General features: G+C 44.1%; 2 protein-coding genes across 3 annotated transcripts in view; both read right to left on the reverse strand.

The window, feature by feature from the left end:
• Positions 1-850: 850 nt before the first annotated feature.
• PEX19 (peroxisomal biogenesis factor 19) lies at positions 851-8,685 on the reverse strand. The gene is made up of 8 exons (XM_014848347.3): positions 8,536-8,685; positions 6,965-7,074; positions 6,370-6,535; positions 5,844-5,929; positions 5,472-5,633; positions 4,182-4,358; positions 3,896-3,940; positions 851-3,732 (listed from the first exon to the last, which is right to left on the reverse strand). Exons 1-8 carry the CDS (start codon positions 8,603-8,605, stop codon positions 3,649-3,651), a joined length of 900 nt encoding a protein of 299 aa, XP_014703833.1. The 5' UTR covers positions 8,606-8,685; the 3' UTR covers positions 851-3,648.
• Positions 8,686-12,182: 3,497 nt separating this feature from the next.
• The window catches only part of COPA (COPI coat complex subunit alpha), a 39,372-nt gene continuing 37,351 nt past the window's right edge, over positions 12,183-14,203 (reverse strand). For both annotated transcript variants that reach the window (XM_070497657.1, XM_070497656.1), the window contains exons 31-33: positions 13,965-14,126; positions 13,106-13,300; positions 12,183-12,847 (exon numbers count right to left, since the gene is read on the reverse strand). In XM_070497657.1, the coding sequence (XP_070353758.1) occupies positions 12,788-12,847; positions 13,106-13,300; positions 13,965-14,126 (417 nt within the window). In that variant the 3' untranslated portion in view covers positions 12,183-12,787. The remainder of the gene's footprint in view (positions 12,848-13,105; positions 13,301-13,964; positions 14,127-14,203) is intronic.

The raw sequence follows: 14,203 nt of genomic DNA on the forward strand, positions 1-14,203 counted from the left end.
TGGGCGTTTGGATGCACTGTGAGACAGATTTGAGCCAGCACTCCATTTATCATCTGACCACATATTTCATTACTGTAATGGGGTGGGATGGGGGGTATAAGGAGGGGAGATGCTGTGGCAGTGCTTTGTTTCCCTGGGTATCAGTGTCAACTCAAACATTGTATCCCTGTTTTCTAACTCAAGAATTCTTCTTTCCCTAGTGTATGGTTAACTAACTAAATGGCTCTTTCAATTGATATGTTAAGTCTGAGAATTGTCTCAGGTCTAGAAACTGAGCAAGGAATCCTGACTTTTCAGTGAAGTTACTGGCCTTAGTCTTCTGTTCAACCATCTGTAGTCTCTCTTAATTATATATAAATCAATACTCTCCTTGGCTGCCCATCTACTTGGTCTGCAGGACCACCCACATTCCGTTAGCCATTTCCACTTTGACCTTGCTGCCCTTATGGAAATTTACCCACCTTGCTTCTGAGAGTTAAGTGTTGCCATTTGGCCTCTGCTATGCCAGGATCCTATCATCCCCACTGCTACCACAGAAACCAGTTCTTAAACAACATCCCCTTCCATCAGCCTCCATCCACAAAGACAGCCACTTCTAAACTTCTCAAAGATGCTGGTGACCCCTTCATTAGAGCCTCTCCTTTACAGAAAAATGTTCAGTATAATATACATTCATTCTTGCATGCCTACTTCCTCTAAGCCTTTTGATCACTTCCCATATGGTTGTCATCTCTGCTTCATTTACTGTGGGCCATTGTTTCTCTCAAGCTCCCCAAAGCCATCTCAACAGCATATTAAAAGCACCTCAGGGGGCCCATGCTATGATGTTCTAGAGTCACAAGAAAATGTCCCTATTATCACAAAATTTATTTAAATTTGATTCTTAATTCATGAAACCATCCAAACAACCACACATTTGTTTTCTTACAGAATTTTGGAACAAAAGGGCACCTCCTTTAAAGTTTGAGAACACCATAAATACTTCTCATACAGCTTAAACCTAAGCTTTGTCTGAGCCCAGGATCCAAACCTGAGAATCCCAGGCAACCAAAGCAGAGTGCATGAACTTAACCACTAGGGCACTGGGCTGGGCCCTGTAATGGTTATTTTTAAGCGCAGAAAGGGAAGGCTAGAAAAATACTAGAGATGTCCTTACAGTGACACACTCTTGTTGAAGAAAAGCTCAGTAGAGGCAACTCTCACGTAGGAGAGAATTACAAGTAGAGAAATATATCAGTTTGGCTAATGGAGCTATGCAGAGACTGAGGAGGGCCTCAAAGCAGTGCTCAAAGGTAATCCGACAGTTTTTTACCAGTCTGCAATATGATGAGTTAGAAATTGAGTGTTTAGAAACTTTTTAGCATTTTGACACTGCTGTGATATCCAAGCACATGATCAGTGGACTCACCCTGCTGAACAAGGGCTGGTCAGTTCGGGTATTGTCAGACTTGCATGGTGGATAGCACAGTGGGAACTGCACACTTGTCATGGGCAACAGGAACACACATTGTTGTACAAAGGACTGGATGTTTATAAAACAAAACACCTGCTCCTTTACCACAGACAGTCTGAGAAGGACTGCTCCATCCTTCCACAAGTCCTAGAATAATTCAGATGGTGTTTTTGGAACGGAGAGTTACCTGAGGTCAATTTGTTCACATTCAATTAAAATGAAAATGAGTGACTTGGGGACAAAACTAAAGCAGACTAGGGCATCTGTTTAACAGATTCCTGGAGTAAGCCCTGGCCAGGCCAGCACAAGTGAGAACTTATAAAAGAAAACTGACAGGACAGTAGGCATACTGTTCAAGGGGCAGGGCCCTTTTCTTCTCCCTTCCTCCTCTCTATCCTTGTCCAGTTTTTGGCTGGAGCCATAAGGAGAGAATTTTGGCCATTTAGGCCCTGTGACTTCATCATAAGTCAGCCTGTACTTTTCCCATCTCTTGCAGAGGAGAGGAGTCTCAGATTCAGACCTGGGCTCTTCCAAACTCTGAAAAGACACAGTAGCTGGACCTTCCCTAGCAGCCTGAGGTCTCAAGAACATTACCTTCCTTGCCAATACCACAGAATGTGTGAGATCTTAAGGGGTGAAAAGCCTTAACCCAGGGAAAAGTGACATGTCAGGAGCTCAAAGTGATTCAGATGATGAATGTGAATTTTCTCTGGTAGTTATTTTCTGAGTGCTAAACCGGGACAGCCAGCTGGTCTGACCAGACTGTCCACCAACATATGGCAGCTGAGGTCCATAGATCCACTGGCTCCCATAGAGAAGAGCAAGGTCAGCTCAAAGAAAAATAATTTAGAAAACATATTAACAAGATATTACTAATATTAACAATAATAATGTGAAATGTTAAAATACCCTATCAATTGAAGGGCATCCCAGATTCAAATACTGAGAGGAAATAAGGAAGGATGGCCATTCAGTCTCCTTTGTCAACAGAGGTAGAGATTGAGCTGAGGAAAGGGTGGGGGTGTGGAACCCAGCACTATAATGTTATGCAGAACTAGTCTGCTAACATTCCTCATACTGCAGTTTATGGAAGCTGAGGAAGATCAGAAAAAGACCTGGATGAAAAACAGGCCACACTCCTCACTTACAATATTTATTAGTCAGGAAAAAGGACCCAGTATGCACCCCACTCCCCTTCCCAAGCCACTTCCCTGAATTAAGGGACAGGATTCAAAGGAATCAGACATCTGAAATATGCCAGAATGTATCTAGGGAAGAACAGTCATTCATTTCCTAGACCTGACACTACAATTATATGTGTTTGCCAGGGAGAGAGGGGTCCAGTGAGAGTGGTGGATGGACTAGATGAGGGAAAACAGGAAGAGCCCTTCTTTGTCACAGCTTGGGCTCAGAGAAAGGTTGAAATAAACAGGTATTTAAAAAAGAGAGAAGACAAGAGGAGAGGCAGGGGGAAAGGAAGGTCAAGAGCTGGGTTCACCCAGATCACACAGCACTGTAGAAAGAACCAGGGCAGTGACTTGAGTTCGCAGGCTGGACAGGGAGTTGGGGCCTCAGCACCTGGAGAGAGGAGAATCCCAGGGCTTCTCTTTCAACACCATTGTGATTAGATGCAAAAACCCCACTTTCTTTCCCTTCTGAGAATTCAGAACAGTCTGTCTGAAGGCAAGAAGGCATGGTGACAGACCTATAGCCCCAGCCCAGGCTAAGTTTCTCCCCATTCATTCCCAAAGGTCCTGCCCAAGAGAACTACAGAAATACAGAATACCAGGACTCTGTCCCTGCTCCCAGTTCCAAGAAAGGGAGTAGAGACAAGGCACAAAGACCCTGGGTACAAAGGTGAACATGAGTGTGGCCATATATAATATTATTTTTGGAGAGGGAAGGAGGTGTATGCCCCAAAAGGCATGCCTTCCTTCACCCGATGGGTAGCTGGGCTTTTGTTAGCAGCACAAACCACGAAGAATAGGGCTCACAAAAATGGCCTGCAGAACAGACACCTTATTCCTAGAAAGACAGAAAAACCCTCAGCTGGTATGGCACAATCTTGGATGGGATGACAGAGGGCAGTGGGCAGACCGCTCCTGCAGACGACACTCCTGCCTCAGCTCCCAGTGGTTCTGCTGACTCCAGATGTTCCCCATGGCTGGGAATCAGGGAGGAAAACGTGTAGTGTTTCACATGATCAGACACTGTTCGCCATTGGCACCTGGTGGGCCCGATAGATTGAGGGCATCCAGGTCAAAGTTGAGGCCAGGAGGCTGGAGAAGAGATGAAGGGACTTAGATAGCTGCTCATATTTCAGGTTAGAGTTACTGAAGGTCCATCCCCCCGTAGCCACAATTACCATCCTAGGTGGAATCACTAAAGGTTACAGAATCCCAGAAGCTAGGGCTCAGATTAAAATCTAGAAGATATACTCACCATCTCCCCCGCCAGCTCTTTTGGAGGATGACCCAAATCCTGTAGCTGGAAAATAAAGAAAAAGAGCATGAGATAGAAAAAAAAAATCCCAGAAAACAACATAGCAGCTCAAAAGAAGAATCTGAGCTATGGTCTCTCTGCTTTCTCCTGAGGACCGTGCTGTATGGTCTCTCTTGTGCTCCCTCCTCCAACTGGGTTTGGCAGTGTAGCTTCTTTCCCATATATCTCCTCCACTGAATACCTAAGCAGACAGCATCAGTGGGCAGACGACAGGAGGAAGCCTTACCTGCTGCATAAGATCCAGCACCATCTCAAAACGAGCCTTCTGAGTGGCCTCACTGTCTGTGGGGGTCTCTGCCTCAAACTGCTCACATATCTTGCCCATGACACTGTGTTGCTCCTGATATTTTTCAAACTGCTCTGGAGGAAGAGACTCCTGGTGACTCTGCAACCATTCTGGATACTACGGAAAGAGAGAATGGGTGGGGAGGAATTAAGCGAACAATGGACAAGGAAAGACAATAAAATATGAAAAATAATGAAATATGAAGAGGAGAGGAACAGAGAAGAAGAGCCAAATAAGCAAGTTCAGCATGAGAAGTAGCACTGACTCCACCCAGATAGCCTGGCTATGCTAGCATTTGTGGTCACCAGAGAATGGCCAACCTCTTCTGTAAAGGGAAAATAGTGAATATTTTAGGCTTTAAGGGCCACATATGGTCTCTGTCACACATGGTTTCTTTTTCCTTTATTTTGATTTTAAAGCTTTTAAAAATATATAAAACCCATTCCCAGCTTGTGAGTCGGATTTGGTCCACCCAGACCCTGCTCTGCTGACTCCTGGTCTACACTATTCATTTCACACATAACCATACACTTAACCACACTTAACCATGTGTCACTGAAAAACTTTTATTCCAATATTTTATCTCTTCAGTAAAACTACAAGCTCTTTGATGGCAGGAACCATCATTTAAACTACTTTTAAATTGTTGCTAGCACAAAGCCAGTAAACCCTCAGCGAAACCTTGTTGGAGAAATGAATGAAGTTAGAAATGCAAAAAGAGGGGCTGGCCCCGTGGCCAAGTGGTTAAGTTCGCAAGCTCCGCTGCAGGCGGCCCAGTGTTTCATTGGTTCGAATCCTGGGCGCAGACATGGCACTGCTCATGAAACCACGCTGAGGCAGCGTCCCACATGCCACAACTAGAAGGACCCACAACAAAGAATATACAACTATGTACAGGGGGGCTTTGGGGAGAAAAAGGAAAAAAATAAAATCTTTAATAAAAAAAAAAAGAAATGCAAAAAGGGGTTGATCAGACAACAGAGTCTTGAACCAATTTACAGAAAACTAGAGCTGAAGGATTTCCCTTTCTACCTTAATTATCCTCAGTGCAGTAGCTTTATTCTCTTAGAGACACAACTCCTCCTCACTCCAAATAAGTAAAGGAAGAAAAACAGATGGGACTTGTGCACTTGAGTTACTTTATCTCTGCAGGCTCTGAGCAGAAAGTAGCCCACAGAAGTTGATACAGTGGAAAATGAGGAGGAAAAGCAGAAACAGAAGCTCACAGACCTTTTCTGTGATCTCCTTCAGTGATGGGTACAGCACATCCTTGGACAGTAGGTTCTGCATAATACTCTGCATGATGGGGAGGATGTTCCCTTCTCCATCCCCTTCATCCATGCCCAGCCCTTCCATGGCCTTGGTCAGCTCCTCTTCTGACATGCCTGAGTTCTAGAAAGGACAGGAGGGTGAGCAAGCACACTGCCTTCTTGGAATGTTACCACCCTTTCAGATGGAAAGAACTATTTAAACTTGCCTGTAGCAAAATAGTGAAGCAGGGACAGACTGGAGATGATATCCAAGAGAGTCTGTCTTTTGAGACTCTGCTGGTCAAGAGTCTGGGACTGGGCCCCTTATGGTCCCCTACCTCTTCCCCCTCACCTGAAGGTCAGTAGCATTCTTGGCTAGTCCACTTAGTGTCTCCTTTAGGCAAGAAGTGAATTCTTGTTGGGAAGTTGCATCACTGCCTAGGAAAGATTAAAAGAGCCAAGGTCATTTAGGATTTTACCTGTTTACTTACCTAGACCGACCCGGGTACCAGCTTGGATATGGAGCACTTACTAGTGAATCACTAGCACTTCAATCTTTGAATACGCTATGATTATCTTCATAGTCATTTCGACTTACCTAAATGGAGTGTGTGTCAGCTTGTTCCCCATGATGACACCTACAATAACACTGTGACCTTTAAAATGATCAGTTTTCAATCATCTTTTCTATTAATTTCCAACCTAGCTCATCCCTTTCATTAAACTGGGTCCCATCCCTCCTCCCATCTCCTCACCCCACTCTATGGCAATGATATCATGATTGCTATCAACTTTACGAAGAATTATGGTGTTTTCAAGAAACAATGACTTAAGGGGTTTGTTCAGCTATTTCCAGTTGTCTAGGGCCCCCTCCTCACCTACTCTCCCAGCAGCCTCTGAGAGCTTTTGGAACTGCTCCACCAGGTGGGGCTCTTCCTCAGCCAATTCCTTCATTGCCTTCTCGAACTCTGCAGTGGCTTGGGAAGCCAGCTCGCTATCAAACAGTTCCTGGAAAAACTTCTCTTGGGAGGCAAAGAGAGCATCCTGCAAGGAAGGGGTAGTCAAAATACATCTCTTATTTAGCACCCCACTGCACCTGGCCCCTAACAGAAGCCACAGGCAGTGGCCCTGGGAAATGCAGTACTTCCCTCCTACCCACTTCCGTTGCACATTCTAACTACCTCTCTTAATGAGGACAGCAAGAAAGGCATCTGGCCACTGAGGGAAGGATATGGAGTGGCATTCCCAATCCAACTATTTAAATCTGCTCTTTCCTCAGGAAACTTCTTTGAGATTCCTCCACTCAACCTCAAGTCCCTGTTTCACAAGGAATGAGGCCTGCAAGAGCACTCAGCTATGTGAGGCCAAGGAACCCTCCCTTCACCTCCCTCTGGCCCACAGGGGCCTGCCCCACCTCTGCTCAGAGCTGCATGCCCATGCCCTCCCCCTCCCTTAAGTGGGTGGAATTTATACTTTGGCAGTGTCTCCTGGCGATCTCTTCTGGGGCCCCGAAGCATCAGGGGCCGTGGTGGTAGGAGGGGGTGCTGGGGAGGGTTTGGCCTTATCGAAATCATCAAGAGCACCTTCAGAGACAAGAGACATGGTGTGTGTGTTGGGGATGGATGAGGATGCAATGCTGGGGGATTTCTGGGCAAAGCATTAAAAGAATAATCTTTCAAACTGCCAACTTCCCTAAAGTTTTCTCCTTTGTTTTGAGTCTCCCTTTCCTGGCCCATTCCTCCATAAGCCTCCCTCTTCCTCCCCATTACCTAATTTATTGCGATCGAAGGGGAAGAAAGCCCTTGAGGGAGAACAAGCATCTCTCTCAGAGCTGGGAGGAGAGAGTTAAAAGAGATTCTGCAGAAACATCTCCATCTACACAGTGCCTTCCTTGCCAAACTCTAATGATCACTAAAAATCCCATACAAATATCCAACAGGAGCAGAGAACGCAGATGTCCTTAATCCCACTGAAATCACTCCGGAGCCCTAAAGAGAATAATCTTTGGCAAGAAGGCAGAAGCCACAAGATGTCCCAACCAGCTTCCCATGGTCCTGGCACTAGCACAAACTGAGGGACTCCACACTACACTGCACCAGAGAGCATTAAACTCTCTTCTCTTCTCTTTCAATTTAACCCTTCCTCAGCTAAGCTCCCAAGAGCTCCTGGTACTCCCTCTGGCCTTATCTCTGCAGATAACCATATGCCAATTCAGAGTCACTTGACATTCCTCACCCAATCTGTTCATCTTTCCGTCTGCCCACACTCTGTGACTGGGCAAGAGAAAAAAAATATTCACCTCTTCCCTGAAAAGCCTGTGTCCTCACCACCATTCTGCTTGCCAGGCCTAGGAGGAGGACACTGGCCCAACTCTGGGCAAGAAACCAAAGGAAGAATGGAGGACAGGGCTAAGGAAGAAAGAATATCCGCCCTCTTTAAGAGGGCGAACTGTCTTCCCCTGAGGCCTCTCATTCTCAGTTTTTCAAAATAGTGAGAAGGGAGTCAGCTTGAGTTTTGACCTGATGAAAGAACTGGAAAGGGGCCAGGTGAGAAAAAGGTGAAAGGACTGGGAGATGGAAAGAAGTCTTTTGTGTTAAGGAGGACAGGACAGTGCACAGAAGGACGCGCTACGGGCTTGTTAACAGTTAATATCAGCAATCCGTGAGTGTCCAGTTCGCTGCTCACCAAGGACCGAGTGTTGCTGCTAGCGGGAAGGAAGTTAGACTTCAAGAACTTACTAATAACCTAAAATAAGGGGGGTTTGGGACGGGATCGTGAAACACCGTCCTCTGGGTTACTGCTTCTCCTCCGGCGGGAAATCAACAGGCTGGGCCGCTCAGGGACCCGAGGTGAGCTCCCCAGCTCCTGCCGCGGAGGAAGGAGAGAGAGACCCAGAGATTTTCTTCGGGGTCGCAGTCAGACCCTCCGGCCCCGTCCAACCTTTAGAGAGCTTCTCTCGCTCCGCCCAAATATCTCAAGCACTGAAACCCCGGAATGGGTCCTGACACCTGCCCCCTTCGGCCTCTCCCATTACGGGCTCTTACTTTCCAGGAGCTCTTCCAATTCCTGGTCCGTGTCGGCCCCTACACCACAGCCATCCTCGGCGGCAGCCATCTTGTTACCTCCCACTTGCCGTAGGAGGTGGGACTCCACGGCGCCGGCGCCCACCCCGTCCCCGCCCCTTCTGCCAACCAATGGTATTGTGGGCCTCTGTGGAACCGCCATTTTTAAAGGGACAGGAAGCTCGGAATTTTTTCCCCCCCTTTCTCCAGGAACCATTGAACTAACAGAGGAGAACTTTCTGTTATCTTCTGCCAGGTTTCTTACTGGCCTGGCCTCCTTTCTTTCAACTTCCCAGATTATCTAGAGAAGTGGATCTTTCATTATTTCTTCCTGAGCTGTGGGTAGGCCAGAGTGGGACAAACTGCTTAAAAATACCAGTAGCTGTGCATGTATAACCAGTAAGACAGTTATAGCACATAACATTCTATTCTCCTCTCACTTCCTTCATTATTTCACTCAAATGTCTCTGAAATGCCTTCTTTGGCTTCACTAAATAAAATCGCAGCCCTTCCAACACACATACATATAAACTTCCTACCCTCTTTCCCTCTTTTTCTCAACACTTTACACTATGTATTTTACTTATTTCTCGTCTCTGCCACCCCTCTAGAGTTCAAGCACCATGATAGCAAGGATTTTCATCTGTTGTCTTCACTGCTCTACCCCTGCTTCTTAGGCTAGGGCCTGAAACTTAGTAGGCACTCACTGGCCACTCCTTGCTCTCCTAGACCCTAACGAGGCACATTTCTCTGCAGAATCTAGTGGATATCTCTTATTTCCAATTCTCCATTAGGATTGACAGACTAAAGGAGATAGTGCCAGGAACTTCGTCAGAACTCAGTGTTAGCTGAATCAAATCAGGCAGAAAAAGGGACTCTGGGACTTTGGACTGAGCAAGAGGGCAATTCAAATGTACTAGTAATAGGCGCTAGCCCCGTGGTGCAGCATGTTCCGCTTCTTGGTGGCCCAGGGTTCACCGGTTCGGATCCCGGGTGCAGACGTGCTGTGGTAGGTGTCCCACATATAAAGTAGAGGAAGATGGGCACGGATGTTAGCTCAGGGCCAGTCTTCCTCAGCAAAAAGAGGAGGATTGGCAGCAGTTAGCTCAGGGCTAATCTTCCTCAAAAAAAAAGTACTAGTAATAGACCTACCTTCCCTGACCTATCTCCTTTTCTCCATATAGAACCCAACCTCCAATTGAGTGAAGCTGGGGGAGGCTCAGATAGAGACAACTCTAGACATTCCTTCCCTCCTCTGGAATTGTTCTGCTATTCAGATCTGTCAGAATGCACCAACTGCCTCAGACACAAATCTTTTTAAGCACTTAGAGGGCATCTACTGTCTGTTGTTTAAGATCCTGTGCTGGGCACAGTGGAGGATAGAGAAATTAGGACCAGCCCCTGCTGTAGGGAAGGCGACTGGGGATTAGGGTGGAGGTAGGATTAGACATATGTACAGTAACCATGGCACAAGGAAAGTGTCTTAAAAGAGGTAAGAATAAAGTGCTATAAAGTGTAAAAGAGAGAAATCACATCTAATTGAAAAGCCACTTCATGGCTTTCATCCTTAGCTTGCTAAACACACACTTGAGTACTGTGCTAAGCACCAAATTAGGTACTTACTCTTTCCTTCCAGATAGAGCACATACTTTTAAAGTCATAGCTGTGCAAAATCTGCTTTATTCTTCCAAGCACAAGCGCTGTGATTGGAAGAAAACATTCTGAACTGGGAGTAAGACCTAAATTTCAATCCTAACTCTGTCACTAAGTTACTTTGTTCAAAACCCTTTACCACTGTAGGCCTCAGATTACAAATATGTAACATTGAAGTTGGAACTCTAAGGTCCTTTTCAATTCTAAACTTCTATAATCTAATCCTTCCCTGATTAACCTCTTTCTCCTCAACATCTGTAACATAATCAATTCCAGGCTAACTTTCTCATTCAACTCCCAACTGCTTACATGTCTATCTCTAATACGACTATAATTATATCAGACACATTACAGGTATTTCTATTGACTTTACATTAATGTGGTAATATAAGCATGTTAACAAGGAAAATACTGGATGGCAACTGAGAGAATTGAGATGGTTGAAAACAAGCAGGATTCTTCCTTTGCATTATTTCTTACACTTGCTTCTGCGTTTATAGTTTTACTACTGATACTCCCAACACCTCATCTCAGGATTTACTCATCTGCTTTTCTAATGTATGTGAACACTGTGGCAAAACAGTATTTTACAGCATTTTCTTTATATCACTCTCTTGCTTAAGGATTAATGGCTCTCCGTTGTTTAATGACCAACTTCAAACTCTTACCTAGTATTCACATTATTTCACCTATATCCATTTTGTTTCCCCAATTACATAAGCTTCAGGAAGCATGGACTGTCCACTTTTTTCATATCCTTCAGTTCAGAATAATGTTTACATTTGTATGTAAAATTAATTCTGTAATTTAATTTTTAAACTTACAAAAAGAGTTTTTTTACCAAAATTTATCAGCAACTTGCCTATGTTTACAGAAAGAATGTTTATAACTTGAGAAAGTGTTATCAAAGTAGTATGCAAATTTTTGAGAAGGCAGGCTTAGTTTGGGGATACTACGTTTAAGAAAGCAACTCTTAAAACTAAAAAAATGTAAATGCCTGTGCGCTTTGAAGCAGGAATTACACTTCTAGTTTATCCTCCAGACATACTTTCCCCACTTGTACAATATATATTCAAGTTATTCATAGCAGCACTATTTATAACAGCCAAAGACTGGAAATAACCCAAATATCCATCAACAAGAAGGCAACTGACATAAACTATAGTAAATTGTACAATGGCACATAGGCAGAGAAGTAAAAGAAGGGTGAGGCTCTCTAATATACTGATATGGAACAATCTCTAAAGCATGTTAAGTGAAAAAACTAACAAGGTGCAAAATCATTAAATACTATGCTTCCATTTAAGTATAACAGGGGCATAAGGAAGAACATTCATATCTGTTTGCCTATAGATAAAAACATCTCTGGAAGGATATAAAGAAGCTAACAACGGTACTTACTTGTTTTGGAAAGGTGAAAGGAACTGGGTGGCAGAGGAAAGGAGTGGGAGGAAAAAAATCACAGAACAGGTTTTTACACTTACTGATTTTTGAACTATATGAGTGTATTGTTTATTGAAAACATGAAATTAAAATGAAAAAATACATATTTTAAAGGCACAGTACATCACTCTACCCAATTAGTCTTAGCACATGACAAGCAAATACTGCATTGCCAATGTAATCCCTGTAACATATACAATGTATTATTAATTAATCTTATAAGTATATATTACATATAGAACATCTAGAACAGTGACAAGTACACGTTAGGTGCTCAGTAAATACTAGCCATAATTAGCAACAGATAGAAGGCTGCAGTCAATAATGGAATAGGGGAGCTACTTGCTTTCTACAATTCTCAAGCAGTTTAATATATCCTATGAAAAACGTATGCTTTTTCTAAAACAATGGGTACTTATTACTTTTGTAATTAAAAATAATTATTGAAGGAAAGATACTGCTTTGGTGGGGCAGTTGCATGCAGGAAGTAGGAACATAAGAGTGTCCAGGAAACAAATGGCAAGCCATGAAACTCTCATAGAAATTTACTTTATTTAGTGTGAGAAACAAAACACAAGAACAATGGCTGTAAAGAACAAATCAATAAAAAGTGATGTACATTTCTGGAAAACTACTTGACTTTCATTTCTAGCCACAGAGAGGGTACCTGCCTGGGAATTTAAATGCCCAAGGAAAATAGGGAACGGCTAAGAGTTTGTTGTGACTGAGTAAAAGATGCCATCTTATTTATTACATCCTGCTCCTTCCTAGCAAAAAGGATACAAAGGTGGTGGGGAGGGAAAGGATAAATCTCAAAGGAATTTACTAAACAAATGTTCATCACTGAGTTTCCATTTGTTCTTCAAAGATCTAAGCTGGGAAGGCAAGGCCAAGGGTGACCACAACTGTAGTCACCTTGAGATGATGAGAGGTCCTCGGAGCAAAAAAAAAAAAAAAAATCAAGTTGAGACAGTTCGATTAGCCATGGAAGAAGAGAAAAGGGCACTAGGTTTCAGGGCAGGCAGAGCTAAATGTCAACAATCTGAAGGATAGTTGAGGAAGAGGGAGTCAGAAGGACAGAGAGACTCATTCTCCCAGGGAAAATATGGTGACTGACCCTACACACACAAAGGGAGCCTTAACGAAACTGCAGAGGACTGATTCTTAAACCAATCACATCTTTGCCAATCTCTGTCACCTGTGGAAGAGGAAACAGAGGAAAAAGTTAGGGATTTGTGAGGGTGAGAAACCTAGAAAGCTTACTCCCTCAACTCTTCAATGAGCACAGTAGAATGTTTTGTTACTGTTTGTTACCTCTAGGAGTAGGAAAAAGCTCGAGCTTTCTCCAGTATCACTGCCTCAAGGAACTAAGGGCAAATACAGGAGAAAGACAGGACCAACTGTTTCTTTTTTTCCCTCTTCCCTCAATATCCTAGAATTTGAGGACAGTACTTACTGTAGTGACTCTGCAGATTTGACCCTTGAACTCCGGGGAATAGCAGGCCCCACTGAGTGGACATTTCTCCACTGGCTTTCCACGGTAGATGGGCCGATAAGATGCAGCACAGATGTCAAAAGGGTTGTGCATGTCATAATTGAGCTGATAGGCATCCGTGGGGTTTTTCTCACAGGCTGACAGGATTTTGCGTGTCTAAGGCAGGGAAGGAATATTTTATTTAAGAGAACTGAAAGCTGTACACTACAACTCAAATAATCTTATCACCATGGTTTAGCAGTATCTTTGATGCAAGATACAATCGTACTGAGTCAATACAGAATATGTTCTCTGCACAGGACCTAAGTGAAGGGGTAACAATCACCATTCCTTTTGTGTCAGGCTTTCCCCTTCTCAATGATAAAGTGGTTCCATGGATCTAGACCCATACTCCTCCACCAAGTCTGGGAATTATTGGGGTCAGGCCTGAAAGGGCTAAAACTGGCTTTCACTGCCCAAGAAGAATGCCTTTGGAGAACACAAGTAATGGGACATGTATGTGGAGGTTAGTGGTGGTGGTAATGGGATATCTGGAGCTTAAGGACAGGAATGGGGTTATTCTCAGGTATAGTGGAGCTATTCCAGGTTGCAGGTCACTCTCACACTGGCACCATGTCTGAATAAGTTATTAATTCAGTTTCCAGGAATAAAAGAAGGCACTCATGCCAGTTAGTAAACAGAGGATGGCATTCTCTTGGCTCTTTTTGTTGAATGTTGTTATTCAGTGCTTTGTTTCAGAGGCAAGGACCTTGGTCTTCTACTCCCTCTGTGTAAGAGCAGATCTGGTTCCCTTATGCTCACTGAAGGAATTTCCATCTACCTGTTGAGCCACCTCTGGCTTGGGCCCAAGTTCCAACAGGCGCCGAGCAAAGGTGGCAGCTGTCTTAAAGTTCTTGAGCTTGAAGAACAGGTTGAGAGCTGTACGCAACACCAGGATCATGTGCACAGGCTGCAGGTTTGAGTGGGTGAAATAGGCTGCCATCTGGTGGACAGAAAGAGGAACATATGCCAGGCTGATACCACAGCTGAGATAAGTCATTTATAAGCTGCTACACAAGC

Source organism: Equus asinus, chromosome 25, assembly GCF_041296235.1.
Source record: "Equus asinus isolate D_3611 breed Donkey chromosome 25, EquAss-T2T_v2, whole genome shotgun sequence".
In the NCBI taxonomy this organism is placed as follows: Eukaryota; Metazoa; Chordata; class Mammalia; order Perissodactyla; family Equidae; genus Equus; species Equus asinus.